Source organism: Chroicocephalus ridibundus, chromosome 8 (assembly GCF_963924245.1).
Source record: "Chroicocephalus ridibundus chromosome 8, bChrRid1.1, whole genome shotgun sequence".
In the NCBI taxonomy this organism is placed as follows: domain Eukaryota; kingdom Metazoa; phylum Chordata; class Aves; order Charadriiformes; family Laridae; genus Chroicocephalus; species Chroicocephalus ridibundus.
Window position 1 is genome coordinate 31,297,537 of NC_086291.1, and position 26,668 is coordinate 31,324,204.

The window sequence follows — 26,668 nt, forward strand, 5'->3', positions numbered from 1 at the left end:
ACTACAACAACAAAAAAAAAAAAAAAAAAGGTGGAAATTTTTCTTCCTTTCCACTCAGATCACTTCCCCAAACTAGCTGAGCGCACAGAGGAACAAGCCAGTGCCAAGCAGCGCACGAGTAGGAAAGGTACATGGGTAAGCTGTGGTTGTCACCAAATATCTAGTTTTGGCCAAAATCCAAACCAGCCTCCCCCACCCAGGTTTCTGTGGTGATTCAGGCTTCACCCTCTCCCCAACCTCCCAGTCACTATCCCCATTCCTCCTTCACAACTCCCCCAGCCCCAGCTTTAGCCAAACTGATACGAGTGTGTGTGGCATCTAATTATAAACTGGATCACTCTGCTGATTCTGGACAGAAGCAGTTTTTATACTGATCTTTACAGTGATTCTCGTTACAGCAGGCACCTTCAAGCGGCTGTATCAGCAAACCCAGCGGGCAGCAGTGAAAAGCCAGAAAGAATACCAAAACCAGCAGCTTCGCCACCACAAGCCTACACAAGGTGGAAACCCCCACCAGAAAACAGCTCTATGGTCACTCTACACCAACCCACGTGAAACCCCCATCAGTCAGGGCACTTCCACCCTCTCGCTTCCTGCCGGGTCTTCCTGACACCGACACCAGAGGGCTGTGTGTCCAAGTGGCAACTTGAAGCAATCCTGCTGAAAATTAACCCAGAAAACAAAATTCTTAGCTTTTCGGTGGTATCCTGTACTTCACTTGATTTGAAGCAATTGTGAAACCGCAGCCTTGCCAAGAAGGGTCCCTTAAGAAGCAGGAATACCCTTTGCTGGAGATATCCCAGCTCTCCCCATCACTCCTGCATCTGTTCGTTCCACATCACTGGTGGAGATTATCCTCTCCCCACTTTCATCCATTTCCCTATGTCCATCTGATCAAGTAGAATTAATCTGTGACATATAAATCACTCAGTTCAGCCAGTTCGACTTTACTCTTGGCACAGGTCAAGGGAAATTGCAATATATCATGTAAGGAGCACAGTGAAACTTCCATAAGCCTAAATTTTAAGATGATTCTTTAGTATAGCCAGAACACTATGACTTTATGAACCTTAAAAAAAAGTCTACAACAAAAACCACGTGTTTAACCAAAGGCAAAAATGTATTAATGGGTTCTGAACGATGAGATTTTCTTCAATCTGGACTGCAGTTAAGGTTTTTAATTTTAACCAACGCAGTTTGACTCTTGGCTCCCTGTTACTGAACTTACACCCACGACCCAAGAAGTCATGTCCGAAGTTCAAAATAATGGCTGTTTTACCTTCAAAGCACACAGAAAAATTGTTTTGGTGTTTATTTCTGAGTATACATGCTTCCCATCTTGAGTACTTAAAACATCGCATTTTACCATCTCCCTCATTTTCCTCAATTCCTTTCTTCCCCCCCAGTTATTTCCCTGAGCTTGAACCATTCAGCACGTTGGTGTTTGACAAATGCACTCCCGTTGCATCATTCAAGAGCTTCAATTCAGAACTAGAGGGCCCTGTGCAGGCAGGTTCTTACGCACAAAACTCTAGCGTTGCCTCTCTGCGGAGCATCCCCGGAACTTACCCCGCAACGAGCACAGCAAAGCCACGCTCAGGGAAGTTCAGGAGGAAATGCAAAGCATGGTAACTCGAGAGGGGCAAAAAGAAAACCAAGAACCAAACGGCTGACAGAACCAGGGCCCAATTAAATAGCATATCTGCTACATAGGCATAACTCAGCTTTTCAGGGCTAAGGCCCTCAGCTGAAGCAGGCAGCCCTAGCCCTGTGAGTCAAAGTCCACGTCTATCAGATACTACAGCCAACGAGAAGAACTTCCAAGACTAGCACTAGGTACTACTACCAGCTTGTAACTTCACACGCTCCTTTCCTAACCATATCCAATGATAACTTGCCCCACTGACTAAAAACATCGAAAGGTCCAAATATCCATCTACTCACGTCACTTTCCTCCCTCATAGTCCTACAAACTTACCTAAAAGACACTAAATTTGGGGAGTATTACCTTTTTTCTTTTATTTTTTTTCCCAAATCATTCAGTCGCCAGTTGCTATGAGAGCATAAAATTTAGTATAGGCTTCTGTTCATATAAATGCATACCAATGAAACAGTTCAAGAACATTTTAAAAAGCAAAAGCTGATCAACAAAGATTGCTTTGGGCTTTAATAAAAGCACATATTTCACTATCTGTACAGATTTTCAGGGTTTTACTTCATTATGCCTACCTATTTGAACGTAGGCATTAGAAAGCATCCACGCTCCATCAAAAACACTTTACCAGATTTCTTAGCAAACTATTAATGGATGTTAAAATGTCACTGGATTTGAAAAAGGGAGAAAACGGACAGAGTAATGAACTGTCAAGAATTTAGTTCACTAAGCCTTCTGCACGGTGGCCAAAGTGCAGAAAAACCTCACCAATTACAGGAGAGTTTTTACATGCCATTTACTTTTCTTTTATGAAAGTGATCGACTAAGTTGTAAATCTGAGTAGCTGTTCCTAAAGTCATGCAGTTCCCAGGAAGGCACGTAAAATGTCCATCATTTCAAAATGGAGCAAGAGAATCAAACAACCAAAACCAGCATTCATACTAGTAAAGCAAAAAGAACGTCAAATGTGCTCGGAAGAGTTATTAACATTTACTTATTCAAAGGAAAGGTAAAATGTTCTTACCGTGCTACCACCAGGAACTGGTCTATCTGCTTGTCTACTAGCGGGTTAAAGGCTTCCCAAACTTTCGTTTCAAGTTTTGACTGGTCTCTTCCATCATCCTCACCTGGACAAAAAACAAATTAGAAATGCTTGGTATGTGGGGTTTTTTTTAAATAAATGTACTTTCTAGATTTTTTTTGGTCTAATTTCTATATTATCTTTTTTGTCTCATTTCTAGATTTTTTTTGTATCTCACAATAATTTAACTGCTAAGCCGTCTCAGTTACACCCATTTGTCTCCGACAATTTCAGCTGGACAGACACAGCAACGCAGCTTGTCTGAATCTGGCAATCGGATTTTGAAGAACTGGTTTTAAAGGATACACGTAATGGGAAACAAGAGTACATCCTTCTCGCAGCTAGACAGTCTCTCTTCAGCCCCTCTCCCCAGCTTCTCTCTCTTTCCCTTTTTGCAGCAGTTCCAGGAAAACAGCCACGCTCCCAGCTGCTCTGAGCAGGCAAAGAGTAGCTGGTTCAACTTGCATCGGCTGCTTTCTAAGGGCAAAATCACAGCATCAGACTCCCTTCCTTCTATTTTCCTGATTTTACACAAACCAAAATACCCTGGAAAAATACAGGAGCTACTAAGCCTTTTTTTTTTTTCCCCCTGCTCCCTTTAAAACATCTGGAGATTATCCTTCTCTGAAGCCCTGTGTTGGCCCGCTGAGGGAAGAGAATGCCTTTCAAATTAGTTCATCCTCGCTTAGGAGGCTTGCCCAGCTGCTGAATAAATACCAGTTTCACAGACAAATTAAACAAGAGTCCCGACCAACTTGTTTGTCTGTTCTAACATAAGGCTAACAGTATCCGCAAAGCTCCTAAGCAAAGACAGAAGTGCCCCCTTGCTTTCTCATCTCTGCCCATACAGGCTGGAGACTTCCAACATGGCTCAACCCCTGCTCTCTTAGGAGGAGCAAACCATCAGACCTTTCCCCATGCATTACATGGGTCTCAGAAAGGAGCAATTAGATCATAGAATGATAGAGCGTGTTGGGTTGGAAGGGACCTCTAAAGGCCATCTAGTCCAACCCCCCTGCAGTGAGCAGGGACATCTTCAACTGGATCAGGTTGCTCAGAGCCTCAGCCAGCCTGGCCTTGAATGTTCCCAGGGATGGGGCCTCCACCACCTCTCTCCAATGCCAATACCCCCATCCCTTTAAGGTTTTCCACCCACTTCTGCATCTATACAATAGCGCAAAGATAAATCTAAAGTCAGTTATTACTTGGTAACTAGTACCAGTTAGTCCTACTACCCCCTTTTCCTTGGGCCAGGGTCCTCGTGGTCCTACAGCTCTGTGAGACAGCGGTGGCAGCTTTGGTCTCACAACACATTCAGGCCAGCAAATTCCTCCCCCTGCCTGTTCTGCAGGTGAGAGGTCTAGGCTGGCAGCCAACGCTGCAGATGGGGAGAGGGCTCCGAGGAAAAGGCACCCAGCAATAATGGGCAAATTGATGAGGGGAGACAGTATTTAATTGGCGGTAACATGGGAGGGGCTCTTATAGGGAAGTGAGGCTTGATTAAAAACACAAAAGGCTTTACAGACGCGATGGAAATTTGTGCTTCCCATGGAAATTCTGAAATCTCGTAATAAAAAGAGTGCAAGCTCTGAGAGAGCCAATTAATTCAATTTGTTTCAACAACTTTTATGATTTGGACAAATGCCCACTTTAAAGACTGGTTTGAGACATAACTAATTGCATTCAGCGGGCAACAGCCTCAGTCACGAACAAACCAGGCTACCGTTGTATGCATGACCTGGCAGTGGAAACCTCCATCTCCCACACCTATGCAGGCTGCGCACATAAAAGTGGCCACGTTCGACACGGCCTCTTAACAATTTCAATAAATTATGGAAATTACCCTCTTTTAATAAGTCTGTTATATCTGCCTGGTATCTGTTTCCGACTCGAATCTCTCCTTTATCAGCGAGTAGGGTCTTTTGTTGAGGATCGTATACTAGCGAATAAAAGAAGAAATCCTAAAAATAAAACAAGAACAAAAAGGTAAACGGTATTATTAGCTTTTACTTTCAGCTTTGCCTACACACTAGCAAGCTTTTACATTGGAAGTTTGCTGCATACAGATTTTAAAATCAGGTGAACAAACAATACATGAACCAACAGTTTTAAAACCCTATGTTAAACGCCACTGCTTTCTTCTGTTTTCTAAGGGTAACAGGTCTCCTCAAAAACATTCATTCCCTGAATATATGCTCTTTGCAGTTGAATGAAAAACAACTCCTCTCTCAGAAACGGGGCTCGGAAGAGCCAGGAGAAAATTCTTAGTAATATCATCTGTGTCACAACACAAAATTGCATTTTCCCATATACCAAACTAACAGTAAGTAGATGCTAGTGACTTATCCCCACAAAAATATCGCTACAAACTAAACTGTAACTTCAGAGCGTTACAGCTATACCAACGAAACACTCCATAGAGACAGAGAGACCCAGACAACCTCTGTGGCGCCTGCTGGACTTGCTCCAATAAGTCAACGTCTCTCTCATGCCGGGAGACCCAAAGCTGGAGACAACACTCCAGAAGTGGTCTTGCAAGTGATGAACAGAGGGGATGAATCCCTTCCCTCCACATCCTCACTACGCTCCTGCTAATATAGACCAGGACGCGGTTGGCTTTCCTTGTCACAGGGACGCACTGCTGACCAACTAAGCTTAAATCCCTACGTTTCCTCCTGCGCGTTATTGAGAGAAGGGATGCAGGTTTGGCAGCAGCAGTAATTAGCTGCACATGGCTTTACGTTAACTTGTTGCTTTTGTTCAACTAGATGAGAAAAAGGCTAAAAAAGCTGCTTGGCTTCCGTCACCTGAGTGTGTAAAATTAAAGCAAGAAGTCACACGAGAATGAGAACATCCTGCCAGGGTGGAGAAAGAAAACAGCCAACGTTTTAACTACTTGAAACTGCACAGTATTAGTAACTAAACTTTTCTGCATGGATAAGTACTTAGCTATAGCTATTGAGTGACACATGGGAGACCAGGTATGCTCCATCGAAGTCTAGAGTGGGATACTGGGCAGGAAGAGGGCTCTGGTAGGATATGAAATAACAGAACTTTTGTAACCTCCGTCCACAGCCAACACCATCACCAAGAGAGAGAAGTGTTTCAGAACAGAAACACAGGATGTGCCATTTTTCACATCTCAGGTTTCTGGCTCATTTTCCTTTTCCCCATATTTCTGTGTCAATAGCAGGCACCCTGTTTAAATACATCTCACTTCATGCTCACCTCATTTTCCCTTTCCCTACATTTGTATGTGTCAACAGCACCCAACAAAAATTAGGACAAAACCAGCATTCAGTTTCAAGCCCTCTTTGTCTTAACGAAGAGGTGGCAAGGGAAAAGAGAGTCCCCCAATCTGTCATACGTAGCCAAAAAAGGAAGAATCACTGTGAGTTTCTTCAATAACACGGCAAAAATTCTGTGGGCTAGGGCTTCAAAGGTACATACTAGTTCTGTTCCCCAGCCCTGCGCATTACACATATTAATCTAAGATTGATGTGACAGAGGTAAGGTCTCCCATGTTTTCTTTAGATGTACAATGCATCCAACATCCAATTACAGAATTTAAGGGTGTTACACACGGTAGCTTTATATTTTCTGCTCCAATTGTAATAAAAATCAGCATTTTTCTGGGAAGAGATCAACATCTATGGAATGGCGGAAAAAAAGCCAGAAGAGAGCCAAACCCACGTTGCTATCCAAGAAAACTACTGCACAAAAAGGTACCACCTGGGCAGCACGGCACAAGAGACAAAACAGGAATTCCCACCCATCTCCTCCAGGAGAAAATACGCCATTTCCCCACCATGAAAGCATAAGCTCCAAGGGCAGGAACAATCTCACGTAATCTCACAATAGCAGGATAAAACTCAGAGCTAACACTTGGCAAAACACTGTTCTAGCACCCAGTCAAGTTAACTGGAAGGGTTGCCTGTGGTCAGGTTTGGGTGGCTGAGGGGGATTTGGCTGCATCCTAAACGAATGACATCTTTGACAGAATTGATTCCTACTCCCACAGGCACCAGGGTCAATTTACATCAACCTACTGACAGAAGGGAGCTTCAGAGTAGATGAAACCTCATTTATATTATAGCCGTGTAAAGAAATCTGGGTCTCTCGGTCCCTGACATACAGAAAATTCGAGACATTACAGTATTTTGAGGATGTATTGTTGCATAAATAAAATGTAGAAAAAGCTTTTGTCTCGCAAGCTTCCACGTTATAAATTAGCGAGCGTTTTATTTGTTCCAGCTCCAAAATACCTAACTGTAGGACAAAGCATATGCACTCCAACATTAATGCTTTTTAGGCACATTGCCCAGCAAATATGCAAACCAAACACTGTAGTACAATTGGCCCCAAGGAAGGCCAATTCTACAGGCGATTTCTTAACACTGTCTTTCTTGGCCAGGGAAAGTCATTCATTGTGGAGTGGTTTTCTCCCATGGCATTTGACTGACTTTAGATGCCCTACTGCTCCTCTTTGATTGATTAAGACTATGAATTTTGTCTAGATATTAAAACCCATCCTTCTCTACCAGTCTCAGGTCACCTTTTTACATCTTGTCCAGTTTTGTCTTGAATCAAGCGGGTTCAACGGAAGAATTAAAAGCCTCTGGGCTCTTCTCCCCAACTAGAGCCTCCTCAAGAGAGAAGAGATGAAAGTTTAGGGGGCTAAAGCGTGACCACAAGACAGACTGTAATCCCCAGAGGTAATGCAATACCACTATGATCTTCCCCCACAGAAGCATGAAATTCAGCTCATGCAAACTGAGTGGGATTTCTGAAAACATTAACGTATGTCAGTTTAGTGCCAATGCAAACTACAGTCTAAATAACAAAGCAGATCCTTGTATACTGTAAAGTGCGTGTGAGCTCTTGATCTCCACTATCGCAATAAGAACAAATTTTCAGAAGGGTTTCACAAGAGTGATGTTCACAACTAAACAACGTGGCTCTTCAAAATCCTCCATGCTCATTTTAGCAGTCTAAACTGCATGCTGAGTTTGCAGCAGTGAAGAAAAAGAAGGGGTTTTCGCTTTTAACTTCAGATCAGAGAAAACACCCAACATGTTTGGAAAAATTAAAATGACCTGCCAAGAGTTAAAATTAAACCGTGACTTTCTCCTCCAAAGTGTTATACAGACACATATGCTCAGAGCTTCCCTTCCCAAGCCCCTAAGCTACCTGGAGCTATAGCCAAGAACCAAAGCCACTAAGAAACTGCAGAAGAACTGGAAAAAGAAAAACAGGCTCAAAGCGAAAGGACAGTACAGAAATAGCGGTTAGTTCATTACAGCTTGCAAACTTAGTTTCATGAAGTCCGTTTGGCTGAAGGAGGGGGAAGATATTTTAACTATAGAGCATTTTATTTTTAGGGGAGTACCAAAAGGTACCAAAATGCCAGGCATCTAACCCAGCAGGCAAAATTCACATAGGCCTCGGCATATATCCTAGCAGAGCGGCAAAATAGATGGTACATATGAAATAGTCTCCCACAGAATAGGGAAATGGAATGCTTTTGCCCTAACTGGCTCTGCCCTTCTCTTGATCTCCCTGGAAATTCAGTATCTATGGGAAATTCAGGTTGCTTTTTTTCTTTTTCCTCCTATTCCTCAACTCCTGCTACAAACCCAATTTTGCCAGGCACAGTCAAAACATCACTGCTGGTCCCCATTTAGCCTGCTCTTCAAATGTAACAGAGCAATCTTCCTCAGGAAGATGACAGAGAGAGGGGAGGAGGAGGAAAACAGAGATACCACAAATGTAATTTTGCTATGCTTACTATCTCCCGAAAATTTCTGTCTGCATGTTTATCCTCCTTTGAGGTAGACTTGGGGCTGAAAACCTACTTTTAGAGGTCACAACACACAAGAAATCAAACGATAGAATCCCTAGAACTGCTTAGGCTTTATTGACGCAAGCCATATTAAAAGAAAAAAAAAAAACACAACAAAACAAACAAAACAACTAAAAACATTTTTAAAGCAAAGAACGGATTAAGAAGGGGGGGAGGGAAGGGAAGGGAGGGAAGAAGAAACAGTTCAAAACAATATCATCCAGTGCTAGGAATTCGGCAGGCAACATCTATCTCCTTTTCCTAATCTCTTTACCCTCCACCCAAGCACATTTATGTTCCTGAGCTTTTAATTTCTTTACCATCTGTCCAAGTTAGTTCACACCACAGCAAAATACCGTGCTAAGTGACAGGACACATTCAGGGAACTCTCTCGTTCTGTGAAATCTCTAAGTGCCTGCTCCGTTTTAAAAATAACCCACATCATTCATCTTGCGTTTTGAGAGTTCAAAAGGATGGAAAAAAAAAGAAATCTCTTTCTATTCCTACATCTGCAACTGAGCACGATTAGAGGAAGCCAGCTCCCTTCTGTCTCGACATACCTACCTGTAACATTAGTGATATTAAAAATGTGTTGGGAGCAATCGAGAATGAATAGTACTTAAAAGCTGGGTACTAGTAAATCTAAAATAATTTCAGTTGGATTAACTTTTGCTTTTAAATTGGCATATCCCGGGCTGCTAGCTGGTAACAAGCATTCCTGAACACAACGGGCCTTGTTTGATGCGTTGCCACTTGGCAGCCATGGCTCGACATGTTTTTGGTTTCACATTCCAAAGAGAAACCTGACTATTTAATCCTTGTGCTTTGTTTAAAATTCTCTTAAACTAGAGTATCAGATTGAAATTAATCTTATGCTTAAATAAACACTGCAGAAAGCTAAAAAAGCGTTGAAAAAAAACGCTCAACCATGAGATAAACTACAGTATGCTCCTCGCAAAAAATCACCTGTTTTCTCCTTGTTTCTTAAAGGCTGATAATGACCGTTACCCTACTGTTTCTAATTACAAGATTTCCCCTCTTGCATAACATTTTAATATTTTCAAATGCAAATTTAATGCTTGCAGATGTATTCAAATAATAATATACTGAAATTGTTTGCTAATCTCCCAAAGCAAAGCTCCCAGATTGCCAAATTCTAAGGCTCTCTAAACCAGCTGGCGGCCACAATTAAAGGTATATAAATATATTTAAAATAATTGTAATTCTTAAAATCCCCAACTACCTGAAAAAGTAAACGCCAAGATTTCTATTCTGAATAGATTTTTCTATTCTGAATTCAAGATTAACAGCGCAACACAATTCCGTTTCAAGTGTTTGGTTTGAGGTAGCTTTAAATAGCCAGATTGTGAAAATTTCTGCAGGACTCCGAAGTTTTTCAAGTAGATTTTCAAGGAACTAAGTGTCTGTGCTAGCAGATGAAGACTAGAGGTAAACAACAGTGAACAGCGAACTCAAAAACCAGGGAACTGAGCTCCTCAGAAATCTGAGGTGAGATCAAGCCTAAACCCTATTAACACGGATCTGTAAAATCTCAGGATAAAGCAAATATATAGAAATCCAGCTTGTTGGCTTGCTACCTTCTTCACATCTTCTCCATCTCCCACCCTGTCTTGTCTGGGGTGTGAGCCTCCAGGTTTGGACTTTCAGACTGCCAGGCTACTGAGGAAGTCGGGCTCTCTTTACAGAAGGAGAGGCAGTTTACTGTCACAAGGATGTCAACAGCAGCTCCGGCTTCTAGATCCATGAAGTTTTACATCAGAATGAAAACTGTACGGAGCCCTAAAGCTTCCCGCTGTCAACACCCGTACAGCACGTGTAGAAATGAAAGAAACACCTTCTCTTTAGAAGTGAAAAGCCACCAATCCTAAATTGTGCCCGAATAAACTGCTCAAGCTTGACAATTCACAAAATGGGTTCATACCTCCCGTTCCAGATATGATTTAAGGGATTCTGTCTCATTTAACAGAGTAACGCTGCATTTGCCTCTAAAAAAAGAGAAACACATTTTATGAAAAAACATCTTAAATGCTCATGTGATTCACAAGATGGTATTACTGAATTTAATCTAGCATTGAAGAATACTTGAAGAATAATAATACCATTTGTTGGTGGTTGGGTTTGTTTGTTTGTTTGTTTTTTTAATAAAAAGCACTGGAAGAAAACAGTCATTACCTAATGTGCGTGGCTGGCAGAGATTCCAGCTGTCGTGAGAGAAACAACTCACGATGTCGTAGCTGATGCTTCTGTTTCTCTGGTAAATCAACCATTTCTGGATTTTCCATCTCTTCTTCCATTTCTCCTAGTTATAAAGAGACAAAATTGATCATCAATAACAGCGCAAGTATTGACTCTGAGCCATTCAGGATGAGCTGCTCCAAAACCTTTGCTAAGTAACACACATTATTTAGATGAAATCTAACTTCATCTGAACCCTCACATTTCAGCCAACTGAACAATTAGGTAATTAGTACAGATCCTTTAAATGATGCCCGTGAAGGATTGTTATTTATTCACCACTGGGATCAAGGCATTCCGGGTACACGCAGGTCACGCTGACTCACCGAGCTGAGAAGTCACACAAATCTGCGACCAACAGACAAGCTCTGAATAGAGCTGCTCCTGGAGACCATCACTGCACCCTTAGCTCCATTGGGAAGAAGTTAACGCACAATAAATGAGGCAGTCAAAGCAAAGTCTTTCCTCTTTGCCAGGCATCAGTTACCTTAGCCCTCACTCCTCCTCCAGGGTATCACAGACTGACCCATCCCAACTTCAACAGCTTTTGCAGGAAATGCCGACTGAAAAGGTTAGTTTATTTACTTAGTTTTGTTTATTCTCTTCACCCCAACCACAGACGATAGATCACAGTCACAAGATTAACTGGAATGTAACCAAGCGCCTAAGGCCGGTCTTGTAACCAGCCCTACCCTACCCACACCGCCGGCATGCGACTGCTGCGTTTCAAAAGCTTGCTTTATTCTGCAGGCAGTCAGGATCCACCATCTCTGGTTTCCAGCTATCCCGTCTACATTCAACCCGTTCTTAAACAGATGCCAAAGTAAATACATGAAAACACATCCAACACCGATGCACAACTGATCCAAAACATCTCTAGGCACCTTTCTCATAGGATTCAACGTACTAGTATATGTTATGTGTTCATTAGCAAGCATCCCATCAATTATGCAAGATAAAGCTGTAAAAGGTAAAATACTCCAAACTCAGCTGCAAAGCTTCTCCATGATGATGGACTGTGAAAGAAAACATCGGGCTTTTTCCTCCCCTAAGAAATTAAGGCATTTACTCTACTTTCCGAAACCACGGGTAAAGTTTCCAGACTAGGGCAGAATGAGCTATAAAGTCTGATACATGAATAGTAAAACTCTGGTTTTACGGCAGCAGTTCCCTCAAAGAGCAGACTTATGCCTGCAGCTTAATTCAACAGTTGTTGCCAAGAAACATTTCTAGTCAGAAAACACATACAGACACAGTTATGATTTATATACCCTTAAGATTATTTAACTATAATCCTCACAGTTATCCCAAAATAAAGCAAATGTTTTATAAAAACACTAAAATTGCATTTAGTTTTAAATAGGCCACCATTATGCCAAAGGGGGTGACAAAAAATTATGCGCCCTTCAGGTTCCCCCCAATTTATCACCGTTTTACCATCTTGGAAAAAGACCGGTGGTTTATATCCCCCTCAGGTAAACTGCTCCAGCAAGGAAGGAAAAAAATAGTAGCATGATTAAACCTGACTGCAACATACAATAGCTCTTATACCACATGAGCTGTTAAACACAGAGCAGCGTGCACTTGAAATTTTAATATTTTCCTAGGAACTAGAACACCAAATTTACGTTTGTGCCACAGTTTCATGGTTCTGCAATTTATCTACTGAAGTGGATTCTGTTTTAGTTGAGAATGAATATTGTGGCTGCTGACCCACACTATAAATATCCCAGCAGCAATCCACAAACCAGTCTGCAAGTTCCCAGCTAGCCTGCCTGAAAACTGAGTGATGCACAAATAAAAAGGCATTCATGTCTGTACTCACACGTTTTTAGAGAATAAGAGTAGTGCACTGTGTAATGCAGGAAAAATACTGTAAGGAGCAACCTCAAATACTTAATAGCTTTGGCGTATTCAATAGCCTAGGGCTTTTAAAAACTACATTTAAAAAAAAAAATATTAACCACTATGTGCCAATCAAATCTACAAACAAAATGAAACCACTCAGCACAACCAAGCTAATCTCGGGAGCTGCATCCCTTCAGCTAGGCTCGTCTCCCAACCAGTGCTTTATTTATGCGTCTAGCTTTTGTAATAAAATAAGGAAGGTGGGACGCACATATTTTCTTCTTATGCCAGCTCTGCCATGCACGGCCTTCCAAAATAAAAAGGTATATTTTAAAAAAGACAGACATTTTTACAGGTAACAAACAACTTCCCCCACCACCAGCCATAAAATTGTCACAGTTCCTGAAGACAGAAGGAGGAATATTCCAAGAAATAACAAACAAATCTACACAAGCATCTTCTCTCCTTTTCCACAGCTATGGTTTAGTACTGAAGAGAATGAACCTGGCAAATGGCACTCGGAACCAAGGGAAGGAGAAGAGAACACAGCACAGGAACCTCCCCGAAGTCATGTAAAAGCGGCTTTGACAAAAACCGCAAATACCACCTCACTGCCTCTGCACAGACGGCAATGGCTTAAATATGAACAGGGGCTGGTCCAGCCTCAGGTTCTAGGACAATCTTGTCTGACCCATCTGTGCTTTCCCCGCCTATGGCTCAAGTGGAGCAGACTGCATCCTTGAGAATGGTGGCCCCTGAGAAATAAGGACCAGTCTTACTTAAAAAAACAACAAAAACCCCCCCCACACCAAAAAAACCCATGTTTTTATATATATATATATATATATATATATATACACACACATATATATAAAAAATCTTTTCAGAAAGACTTGCCTGTGTTTATGGCAGTACTGCAGAGCAAGTGGTGCGGGAATACAGTAGGTGCAGTATATTGGGATTTCAGTGCTCTCATAAAACCTTACTTCAAAATTAATCTCTCTGCTTGATAGATGTGCTCATGCAGATTTAAAGCTAAACATTTAGGCTTAATACAAACAGCAATATATCAGCTACACAGAAGTAGCCAGTGGAATGCTGCAAGGAGTGTATTAGATTAAGTATTATTTGATATTTGATGACAGAATCATTAATAGCACATTAACAAAGCTTGAAGACGACTTATATTGGGAATAAGAGACAGGTAGATTGGACACAAACAGCAAGGCTCATGTGAAAGCTAACATATACACGGAAAAGTAATTAGAAAGAGTAAACTTTGAGTTGGCAGGAGAAACCCCTGAGGCAGTAATCGTAATTTAAAATGACTGGGTGTGTGAGATGCGAAATTAAACATCAATATTTGCTAGACACTAGCAAGAATAGCAATTTGCTGTAGATCAGATAGGGCTCTCCACAACATGAGAGCTAAAAAGCACCAGCCCTTTCTCTGTATTCTGGGTGTCGTACAAGTAGCTACATGGCAGAGTTCAGAAACGCGCAAAGGTAAACAAGATACAGAAATTAGGTTAGAGACGCTAACAGGGATGTCCCTAGCAACAGAAGAATTACAATCATAGAATCCGTTGGGTTGGAAGGGACCTCTAAAGGCCATCTAGTCCAACCTCCCATGCAAAGAGCAGGGACATCTTCAACTCGATCAGGTTGCTCAGAGCCCTGGCCAACCTGACCTTGAACGTTTTCAGGGATGGGGTCTCCACCACCTCTCTGGGCAACCTATGCCAGTGTCTCACCATCCTCGCTGTAAAAAATTTCTTTCTCATATCTAGTCTGAATCTGCTCTCTTTTAGTTTAAAACCATTACTCCTTGTCCTATCATAACGGGCCCTACTAAAAAGCCTGTCCCCATCTTTCTCATAAGCCCCCTTTAATTATTGAAAGGCTACAATAAAGTCTATATAGAGCCTTCTCGAGGCTGAACAAACCCAACTCTCTCAAGCCTTTCTTCATAAGAAAAGTATTCTATCCCTCTGATCATTTTTGCTGCCCTCCTCTGGACCCATTCCAACAGGTCCATGTCGTTCCTGAACTGAGGGCTCCAGAGCTGGACACAGTACTCCAGGTGGGGTCTCACCAGAGCAGAGTAGAGGGGCAGAATCACCTCCCTTGACATGCTGGCCCATGCTTCTTTTGATGCAGCCCAGGATGCGGTTGGCTTTCTGGGCTGTGAGTGCACGTTACCAGCTCATGCCAGCTTTTCATCCACCAGTACCACCAAGTCCTCCTCAGCAGGGTTGCTCTCCCCCAGCCTGGATTGATACCAGGGGTTGCCCCAACCCAGGTGCAGGACCTGCACTTGGCCTTGTAGAACGTCATGAGGTTCACACAGGCCCACTTCTCAAGCTTGTCCAGGTCCCTCTGGATGGCATCCTGTCCCTCAGGCGTGTCAACTATTATTACTAATTAGTTTGCATGGTATCACTAGAAAAAAAACGTAAAGGAAAAAGGAAAAAAAATGGGGTCAAAACATTGGGAAACACAGTAAAGCGAGTGCTACTGACCTGTACAACAGTTCCTCCAGTAGTGAAGGAAGCTTCAACTCTTGGTACTTTAAAAGCTCAACTAAGCAGCTTGGAAGGGCATGACAGAATTGTTGCATTTGAAGAAGTGAACAACACAGCACCTTTTCCTTCTCACAGGTTCAGTTTCAAGTGGTCTACATTAAGCCTCAGCCTAATTTTCTCTCCACCACCACCTATTGATTCGTAGCTATAGAAAATATGGTGAAAGTTTTAACAAATAGAAATCCTTATACCTTGACACTTCAAAAGGAGTCTTCCACGTTATCAGGACATCCCGCTACAATCCCACCCAAAACTTCCTGTGATCATCTTTTGCAGCCGCAGCCACACAGCAGACAGACGCTATTTCGGACACTTGGCATACCTTTTCTCATTACACCACCCCCAGAAGAGAAAAAACAGTCTCCTCCTCTCAGTAACAACAGAGCCAAAAGTGTCATTAGTGGGTTAATGAATTTGACTCCTCTTGCATGTGTCGTGTTGGGAGAAAATGGAAAAGGGGAATAAAACGGAAGAAATAAATAAGAAGAAAAAGAACTCATTTGTGATGCTGTTGTCAAACTGCATTTAGACTGGTGTTATCTAAAATAAAAAAAAATCACCCAAAAACAACAAAAAACCACCAAATTTAATAGACCCGCTACCTGTTTAGGCACACAAGTCTTATGCAACTCATGGACTGACTGAGTAATGACACCTCACCGCTGCAAGACATATATTTTTAGAAGCTTTGGCACTTACAAAACCATGCTGCCTGGCACCCAAACATCAGCTGCTGAAAACTAACCACAAACCTGCCAAACTGGCCGGCACTAACTAGTCAGTCCTCCAACCAGTACTAACCAGTCATTCATTGTTTTACAAATCAGGATAAACATTTTTAATGAAGCAAAAACTACGGCCATAAGACAGATCGCAAGTATTTGGAGATGGCTGGGGGTATCCAACCAATAGAAGGTTATATTCCTGCTGTTGGAAATATTTCCTTAAGAAACTATGTAAGACGTTATATAGAAACTATATATAAAGAAAATATATAGTCACAACATCCAACAGTAGCTTGAAGAGTAAGGTGTCTGTCTTTCTTCTCTTCCATCAAGTTCTGACTGCAAACTTGTTTGCATACAACATGCTATCTCAAACCACTACAAAGTCTCTGGGCAAGAACATTAAATAGTCTCCAACTGGAGAAGCAGGTTCATTTCAGAAACAGGTAGAGAAATTCCCAAGAATAGTTTTGTGAGGCGATTAAAGAGGCTTACGAATAAAAAGCGCTAACAATGTATGGAAGCCATTATAAGGCTGAAAGATTTATAGGACAGCCCAGACAAGCTTTATATCATATGATAAAAATAGTAAGATCACAGATCAAATCCAAAAATCAGGTTGCATACATCAGGTACTAATTTACAGTCACCAACTACAGAATAAGGTGCTTCCAACTAATTTCTTTTCATAAAGAGTTATGAGAAAAGACAACACCTCTCAGACCTGTCTGTTTCAGATATCCAATGGATTATACAAGCTAAAGCATGTTTGTTTGGGTTTTTTTCCTATATTTTTCTTAAACATTGCAACATTTATTTCACAATCACATTTTTCCTTCCTTTATCGGAAGGGAAAAAAAAAATATTATAAAATATACACCTCTTTTTTTTCCCATTCATGTTCTGGCCATATCTTCTTACTGTTATTTGGCGCTCTCGCTGCATTGATCTCAACAGTAGGTCTAAAATAAAGGCATCTTAAACAGAAGACTGTGTGAATCCAGAAATGTCTGCAGTCAGAAAGCTCCATTAATCAGCTGAACAAAGGCAGTTAAAAGATCAGCGATGCAGATACGTACATCTACTGCAAATGCATCAAAATGAGGCAACAGGAGACTTCATGGAAATGAACTCAAAGTCAGTGACAGCGTTGAGTATCTCTACTAGAATCTTAACATCCACAAAATTTAATTTCATTATATCACGCAGGATGTAGATATATTTTTTTTCAGAGCAGAGAACTAACGGCTGTCCAAAAGCTTAATTTTACTCTTTTCTCCCTTCTTAAGAAGCCACACAACAGCACATCTATCTAAATAAATGGAAGTCATTTAGTAGCAATTTTATTCTGCAAGAGAAAGAAACATACTGGAAAAAATGTTAGTTACTAATGAAATTTACACTAGGAGACAGCCTCCGTTGTCTCTGGTGGCTCTATTAATAGGATTGTGCTACAGAAGAATTTTCCCATCCTTCAAATACATTTGAAAACGAACAATAAATTACTTGTTTGCACCAGAAAAAAATAATCTTAGATTTCTTATCACAAAAAGAAATCAGCCCTTGCAGGTTCAAGGAGCACTTATACGGGCTCAAATATTTTTAATTTTCAGACTCAGACATGCGTTTCTTTGAATCTTTCCTACCTGCTTCCTTTGCTAAATCTAGTGAAATGAGACACAGATGAAGGAATCAATAGTCATGTTGTTTATGCTGAAGCTCCTATTAAGCTTCAGTCTTTTTGGATAAAACAAGTACTGCTGCACTGAAGAGATATCAAAAAAAGCTTTGCCTGCTGCCACAATTCTGTAACACAGCCAAATCTCATCTCAACGCCACATGACTTTTTTTTTTTCCAAGGTATAGTTGCAATGAAGGGGCTTATTTGGACTTGAATCTACAACAGAAAATATTTAAATTTATCAAGAAGGGGCTAGTTTTGCTGCATGTTTTCCCCAACGGCACTACAGCACTGAGAACACAGCAAGACATGATATTTGTTGTTAAAACTGAGTATCTGATTTAATCAATCCCCATGCAGTACAACTGTGTAGATCTCTATTACATACACATCACAGTCTACTCATATTTACACTAAGAAGCACATTAAAAGACAGTGATGCTTGGCAGCTAAATCATAACTTTGATATGCCCAAATCTGATTGCTTCTTTTTCATTTATGTATGTGCCTACAGGAAAGCCTGGAGTTACAAGGATTGATATGGCTTGCCCGTGCTTTTTGATAAATTTTAAGCAATCTTAACAGCAACATCTCACATGCTTAACTGTTTACAAGTAAAAACAGTTTAGTAACTCCACCTGCTTACTCTTTCTCCCTTTTACCATGTCTGTTTTGGCAACTGTCTGTTTTGTTAGTGCTGTATCCACCACCTTGCAAGGACGGAGGAGAGGGGTGCTGAACTGGCAGAAGGAGGTGTAATGAACCTAAATCTAAATCCTCACAGGCAACTAGAACGGAGTCAAACAGGGTGGAAGCATCCCAGATAAAGCACCCAACGATATGTTGGGTGCACTATTTCTCCCCAGGAGATGGATACTGTGCTTGAGACCCAGATAGTCCACCACGCTCACCCCTTCTGAGTTTAGAATGCACAGACCTACAGCAGCTACTCAGCTATTTATTTTTTTTTTTGGAACTATCTGAATTTTTTGCAATATCTTGCCTTAAAGGTTTATAAAGGCAAACATCTAATCTATACTGACACATAGATTATTTTTATATACACTTTTTAGAATGTTAAACCTCTGTCTATAATTGGAAGACAATTTTAACACTAATTTTTTGTTTAGAAATCAGCTTCCAACTCTACTCAGCCAGGTATCTCACATGCCTCCAACCTCCCTGACAGAGGAGTTTGTGCCAACATAAGTTAACAAAACATTCTGTAAAGTAACAAAAAAAATCAAGAAATTAAGTTATTCAATGCATACATGCAAAGGAAGATGAAGTAAGGTAGCATGATCACCCCCTGAATTTTATGATAGTTTATTTTTTGTTTTTATATACATATGCGTTTGGGTTATTTAAATCAGAAACTACGGTATGCAAAACAAAGTTATAGTTTTCAAGTCTCCTCTCAGCCTAGACATTATTTTTTTTTCCTAACAAAAGGATCTGTCGTATTCAAAATAATGATAGAATATCCTAAAATTCAGTGCTTTTAAGTTGTATTTACTGAGCACATTCAGAAAAAGCTATGTTACTATGAAAAATATTACTAATATTGAAATTTAAAGAGAATTCCTGTTAACCAAGTTTCAAGCTGGTTTCCTATAATGAGACTATTTAATTTACTCATAAAGAAAGTTTGATTTTTTTTTTTTAATCTGCTAACAAAACCAAATGGTTTATGAGAAGTAATGCAAGACAAGGAGAATACTTCCTCTCATCCCAAAAAATAAGAAATTCACTTTGAAGGAAATAAGATCCCTTTATTCAGACCTAACTGAAAGCTTCTGTCCAGTCCCTACCATGACAACTACACCATACCCCAAATGAGGTTTTAAAAGGTTTAAGGGATGAGCAAGAGAGAGAAAGAAAGAGAAGAGTCAGCCAAACAAGTAATACAATTTGCTGAAGATGAGCACAGGAAAAGGACATTTAAGAGTCATAATATTGATACTCGTAACTGCAATATCAAAGCTGTATCAAAGTTTAGCAATTTTGCGTAGAAGCAATTTGAACACAAACAAGCTTACTTGCATGTTTGTCTGCCAATACAATAAGGGTACTTGATATGTCTCGTCTTCTGTAGAAACATACCACCTTTGCTTCCACATTTCCATTGGCAGTCTGAAACGGGAAAAAAGAAAAAAACAACTGAGCACAAATCAAGAACTGAACTCTACGCATCCCACTAGAACACTTCACAAATAACTTGGAATTTTGCACGAGACCTACACAGCATCCCCTTTTAGCACCCTCCAGCTGCACATGCATTAGGTAACACACAAACTCTGGTGTGATCCATTCCAGGGTAGGGAAACAGAGTTTGGCCCTTCCCTCCTAACTATTTCTTGCAGGCTCATCATTTTTAGCAGTCACAGATGTTTCATGGGGTGAGGAAAAAAACCCACTTACCTGCAGTTACAACATATTAACAAGCCACTTTGCTATTTTTCAGGAGATGCCTACATTTAGTAGAATTCAAAGGCATCTTTAAAATCCTAATAACAACAACTGTGGAATACAACAGAACTGAGGTTTAGGCTGTTCTCCAAACTCTGCAGGACAGTAGGAAAGCAGGAAAGAACCCAGCCATTACTACTTTCGTAAAAGAAATCACATAAGGTTTTCTTTCTCTGGCAGCACTGGTGAGCTGAACAATGACCAACACCAAAAAAAAAAAAATCATTCCAAAAGGAGAACCAAGGAAGCTGCACCAGGCAATAAACTCTACACCAGTGACAACATACAAAGACGTCCCAATTTTTGAAAGGTTTGGGAATTTTTTCTCTCAACACTCTTAAAATGAGATAGGTGATCAATCACTTGTAGGATGACACCTGCAAAATTGTGAAACTGGCTTTATACAAACTCTAGGAGAAACACACCTAACTGGTTTGTAACAGCCCCTGTCAACCTAATGCCTCTAAAATAAATCAACAAATAATGAAAATGTAACTTAAAAGAGATGTATCCTACTACTGAAGGGTCCTTAAAAACCAGAGTGATGGCACACGGTTTCAGAAACTAGAAGACTAAGACATAAATTCCCCTCTAGGAATTCTCCAAAAAAAGGTAGTGGACCAGCAATCTGTTCACAAGGAAACAAAATAAATACTGATATACATGCTTGTTGCTAAGATATGAAGGGAAAAAGAAGTTTTATCTTTTACAATACCAGTTTTCCCAACACACATTTTAAAAAAATCAGACAATACCTACATGCACAAATATTCTCCCTTGCAACCTATCAGTTTTTGGTACAGAGCCTACAGAGTTTCTATCCTTTTCTGTTAAATAATTCAGAACTTTTAAATTTTGAGGTACTAAAATACAAAGGCAGGAGCCATCTTGTTAAAACACAGACAGCTACAATAGAGAATTATTTATATCATTTAATTGCCCAGGCTTCATTTAGACACAGAGAAAAAAGGCAACACAAGATAAATGATTCATTTCAACCTGAAAGACCCATTTCAAAGACTACGCTAGAGAAACTGGGGGGGTGGACGGGTGGACAATGAAGAGGGAAAAGAAGAGTGGGGGCGGGGGGGGGGGGGGGGGGGAGAGGAAAACACCACTTTCCTAGAAAGTGATCAGCAAACCTGTATCCTGTAACTGATGGAATACAGCTATTGATATCTCATGGCTATGGATCCACTGTCTGCTGGGAACATTTTAAGAACTCACTCTTGTTTCATTAATGGAAGAGAGACAGAGTATTTCTGCAAAAGACGTCCACTAAAAAGGAGTTACAAGGATGTCCCAGCCTTCAGATTCATTATTGGTCATTGTGTCGATAAATTTTCTCTTGCAAGTGGCTCTTTTAGAAACCCATGTTTTTCCATCACTGGTGGCTGAAGAAAAAGACCTAATTTTAGTCAGTTAATTAAAATTCAAATCCAAACCAGCGATGGATTCCTTCTGTATGGGCTGCAGTGGACACGCTGGTATTAAACCTGAGAAAGTGGCACGTTTAGGACAGAGCTAACTGCTTCACAACAGCCTTCCCTCCTCAACTAGGTAAAATTTCAGCATCGAGGACTTCAGCTGGCTTCCCACATACAAGCTATCATGCCTTCCTTACAGATTCAATGAAAGGGAAATTTGGCAGATGAAATAATACACTGGCCCAAAGGACAACCAGCAAAGACAAAGTCTGAGGAAGCAGATAATAGCTCCAAAGCTTCCCGTTTAACAAGAGCCTCCCCCAAGAATGATCAAATTACAAAGCTCTCCATCCTCTAGCAAACTGTTATATTATCTTCATATTGTGTGATCCTGGCACGGAATTGAAGAACTGCAGAAATCTCCTGCCCTACAGGTGGGCACAATCACCTTGAGAATGACCTACCATTGACGCTCTCTGTCCTTTCATACCGAAGACCAATCCAGCAGGTCTCAACATTCCAGAAAATTACCAGAACAAAAGTATTTTTAAGCTTCCAATTACCAGAGAACTGCTAAAGACTTGTTTAAATTTTAATCAAATCAAGGAGATCATAAATGAAATTAACTTCAAAGACATGATGGAAAAAATTGTTTACCTTATTGAGCTCTTCTATTCTTCGTATCAAATATGGGTTACTTGAAGAATTTTCGAAGTAGACATAATCTGACAAAAAGAAAAAAAGACTCTTTAAAATATGAACTGCTATAAATCGAATCAAAGCCTCACATCTATAGCTGTTACAGACACCACACGAAATTCATTTCTTGGCACAAGCAGCATTTCAAATGTTCCCACTAAATCCCGTCTATCAAGTGAGGAAATACAAAATCCATGCCAGTATAAGGAACATATATTAGTGCAACCTGAAGGCAACAAGCTCACTTTTTTTTGGGGGGGGGGGAAATGGAGCTCTGCTATCAGCCTGGAAAGCAAAGCATATGATCTTCCTTCTCTCTCTGATCAGATTATTTCCACTTTGATCACACTGATGACTGTTACTTGCTTCCCCCTCTTATCAAAATCCGGCCACTTCTCACCGGCAACATGCTATCTTTCCTCTTCTCCTCCAGCTCAGCCTACAGCAGCCACATTTACTTTGAATACCAACGGTTTCATTCTGTCTTTCTCTCTTATCTTTTTCCTCTACTTCCTGGTCTTTTACGCCTATATCATCCTAGAATACCCTCAACAAAACTCCACATTGTAAGCCAAACAGGTCAGTAATAACTCCTATTTTCAAGCAGGATAAACATCTTAAATTACAGGAAGAAAATGAGTTCTTTACCCTAGGTAGTGCCTTCAAAAAAAAAAAAAATCACAGAAGCATCAAGGAGTGCCATATAAATTATTTGGTATTACTGAGCTCCAAGTATAAACACTCTTTTTTAGGAGTAAGGAAACAGAAACTCAAGAGTCCTGGATGGACTTGGACTTTATCTCCCAATACTCCAAGAAGCCAAAGTGAGCTTTAAAGCGAGGCAAAAAGAGGGCTGGAGATCACCTCCCTGCCCGCAGTCACCCACCCTCGGGCGCTGACCTTGCATGCAGATCTTACAACAATTCCTTCCAAGACTTATCTACTAAAATTTAAGACGATTTCCCTCCAGATTTCCCAGCTCGTTGGTGTTTGGAGCCAAAGGCCCATAGCCCCTGGGCACGACTCAGCTAATCTTCTGCAGTGAGTCCATTAGCACGATGCTCCCACGATGAATGGGCGTTTAGCGGTGCTACCCTTTTGTAAATAGAGACAACTACTGAAGCTATTAGCCTCAATCGCCCTGAAATGCTCGTTAAAGGGTATCTGAGATACCTCCTCCCCAGCCCAGAGGACAGAAGGCACCCCCAAGGGCCCCTGCTCCTGAAAAGCTGCTCTATGCGAGTTAACGATTCCCCTCTTACTTCCACAGTGGCCAGGGAGACGCCAGAGCATTCAGTACCCACCACGTCCTACAGCAACGCTTCCAATTCCCCGTATAACACTACTCAAGCTCCAGCCATAGATTTTTTCCAGACTACTGCCTACAGCTCACATTATCCGTAGGTCTCTCTGGAGTTAACAGGCCAAGCTACTTGCTGGGTGAGACACAAGAGCACGGCAGCGACCGCTGAGCAAGTGACCCAGCAGGAACTGCAGCTTCCACTACCTGCAAACAGCTCAAGTGCCCTCCTGTCCTTTCAACAAGGCTGGGCTAACTTAGGAGAGTGGTCACAAATCAAGAATTCCCAGGGGTTACCATTTTAAAAGAAATGGTTTCCCAAGGTCTTGTCTTACTAAGAAATGTATCATATGCCATGAGTTGCAAAGACACCTTGACAATGAAGTCTTGGTTGAAGTGACGAGGTTGCAATGCCAATACTCAAACGGTGCACATCTTGGGTTACCTGTGTACCTTGGGTTACGCAGTGTAACCTGGGCTAATAAAGCATAGAATTACTAGACACCTTTTTTTTTTTTTATATTTTTGTGCATTCTGTGCTCCAGACTTCTCAGACTGATCATCATCTACCTTCACACTAACACACATCTGAGCGACTCCCTGACTGCAAGAGTTGGTTCCTCTTAAATGTCACTTCCCTGAAGGCTGTAGACTGGAGAATGATCTCATCTAAGGAATTCAGATTGGACGTCTGGTTTGTAGAAAAACAAAAGTTCCCAGAAATGGTTAAAACACCCAAGTAACCAGATCCTAAATTTCCACTCCCAAGCACCCGGTCACCAGCACACCAAACAGGAAAAAACAGGCTCAACATTACTTTGACCAACTCTACCAGAAGTCACAAAATCAAACAGATATTTGGCAGCTTCAGCAATAACAACTGCTGACTGAAATAACAATGACAGGCATTAAGTAATTTACAGATCAGCAGAGTAAAGAGAAATCTTTTTTCCCACAACAGAACCACCCATGTCCTACAACAGCGTTGCAATGGAGACTGTGGAAACTTGGAGGTGCCTCCAAGCTCCCGGCCACCTCTCACCTCAAGGCTCCACCACCTGAAGGACAGGACAAACCCTTCTCGTTACTCTCAAGACAACCAGCTACCCCTCACTTCAGGTACTTTAGCTGAGGTCAATGCAAAAATCTTACATGTATGAACACTATGACAGAAAATGGCCCCAGATGGGACTTTGAGCAACCTGGTCTAGTGGGAGGTGTCCTGCCCATGGCAGGGGGCTTGGAACTAGATGATCTTGGAGGTCCTTTCCAACCCAAACCATTCTATGATTCTATAAAATCAAAAATGAAAACTAAAGGAAACGTCAATCTCTGTCTTGAAAATATAACCATGTCTTTAATTCCACGGGTTTCAGGTGACTGTTACAAATGTTCACAGTTCGTTCTTCTAACAGCTTTTTTGTGTGCCCATATGTACACATATTCTCACAGACACGTTTCCTCCCTCAAGTGAACATTCACTCAATTTTTCATGTAACTACAGTTTATTGATTGTAAAATCTGGCCTGGATTTAAAGAAAGCTCATCACAGATGAATGCTTTACCAAAGAACAGCTCACGGTGGTATCCAACAGTTTTAAATAATAAAATCCCCCCAACATTGTCTTGCTCAGCAGCAGGAACATCCCCAAACCCACGCTCCGTGATCAGCAACTGCAAATGAACCTCATGCAAAACAGCCAACTGCACGCCGCTGGCAGAAAGGCAGAACTGAAGCTGTCCCATGGGATTCTTTGAGAGCTGACACATGACACAGTGTAGAGGTGCAATACTTAGACCAGTGCTTGATGACTTCACCGCGTCACAAATGCACAGCCCAGCACGTGTCATCCATGTTTTAGCCTAATCCCACAACTATGTTAAGCATTTCACCAGTAGCTATGCAACTAATGGAGGCCTATTTCCCATTACTCAAATTACCTGGAAAAGGGTTTCTTCCTCTCTACAAGTAATGCAGAGCGCACCGCAAATCACATAAACCAGAACATGAGCAGATACGAGGGGAGTAATTTCCATTTTTCATAGAGTTTTTAAGTACTTATCTAAAAGTAAATGCTATCCTGCACGGAGAAATGCAGGAGTTACCCACTGTTCCGCATGTACAACAAGGAAATTTTAAGTTCAACAAACCACTCTCCAAACTGGTGCTTTAGCAGGTGGGAGCACTCCAGAAGTAACAAAACCCATGAAGGCTGGTTTCCTGCACACCGGGTTCAAAGGAGGTACAGCACCATGCTCCATTGACCCCTACACTCCAAAACACCCCGTTTCCCCCTCGAGCAGCACTTCCCCTTCATCCCCAGCTTCCTCCGGTGCCGTGGAAGTGCATCCTTCTCATACTGCCTACCCAAGTAATACTATTCCCAGGTTTTTTTTCAGGACAGTAGCTACAACCACACACACACACACATCGGATAACAGAAACCCTCTACAGGCTCACAACAATCCGGTTGTCAATGGGAGATATCCTGCATGTGCGCAACTGCCAGAGTCTCTGTGCCCTGGGCTGAAAGAGAGGATGGGGAAAGAGACAAAATTAACAAGCCTCTAAACAACAGGAAGATACGCATCTCAGCTCCTACCACAGAACAGGAAGGAAAGAGTACACTAAAACAAAAAATAAAGTCTAGGAACAGAAAAGTAGAGCCTGATAGCAAGCAGAACGAGTCAGACTCTTCGAACATAACAGACTGACTATTCTTTCTAATTTATTGGTTTACAGGACTGAAGAAAAGAACCAGCCTATCCCCTCTGCACCCCAAGAGCACAGCACATCTCCTTCCTTACCCACAGCACCCGCCACGAACACACAAAGCTCACCCCTTACCACCCAACCGCCTGAACGAAGGTTGGAGACTCAATCCCATACCTTCACAACAGCTTGCAGCTTAAACTCACAATGCCCAAATTAATCAGCCGTGCATCCACACCGTGATCTTAATTAACAGCATCACTTGTGCACATTGTGGAATTCCCTATGATCAGACTAAAGCAAAGGCTGAGGAGCGTGGCAACACCACAAGGCAGTAAGGACCATCATGTATATCACCACCTTCTGACAGAAACTCAAGATTTATTTC

General features: G+C 41.4%; 1 protein-coding gene across 3 annotated transcripts in view; it reads right to left on the bottom strand.

Moving 5' to 3' along the window:
- The window catches only part of MTA1 (metastasis associated 1), an 88,943-nt gene that overhangs the window by 46,843 nt on the left and 15,432 nt on the right, over positions 1-26,668 (bottom strand). For all 3 annotated transcript variants that reach the window (XM_063343283.1, XM_063343284.1, XM_063343285.1), the window contains exons 2-7: positions 22,226-22,293; positions 19,712-19,805; positions 10,771-10,897; positions 10,520-10,583; positions 4,579-4,696; positions 2,679-2,781 (exon numbers count right to left, since the gene is read on the bottom strand). In XM_063343283.1, the coding sequence (XP_063199353.1) occupies positions 2,679-2,781; positions 4,579-4,696; positions 10,520-10,583; positions 10,771-10,897; positions 19,712-19,805; positions 22,226-22,293 (574 nt within the window). The remainder of the gene's footprint in view (positions 1-2,678; positions 2,782-4,578; positions 4,697-10,519; positions 10,584-10,770; positions 10,898-19,711; positions 19,806-22,225; positions 22,294-26,668) is intronic.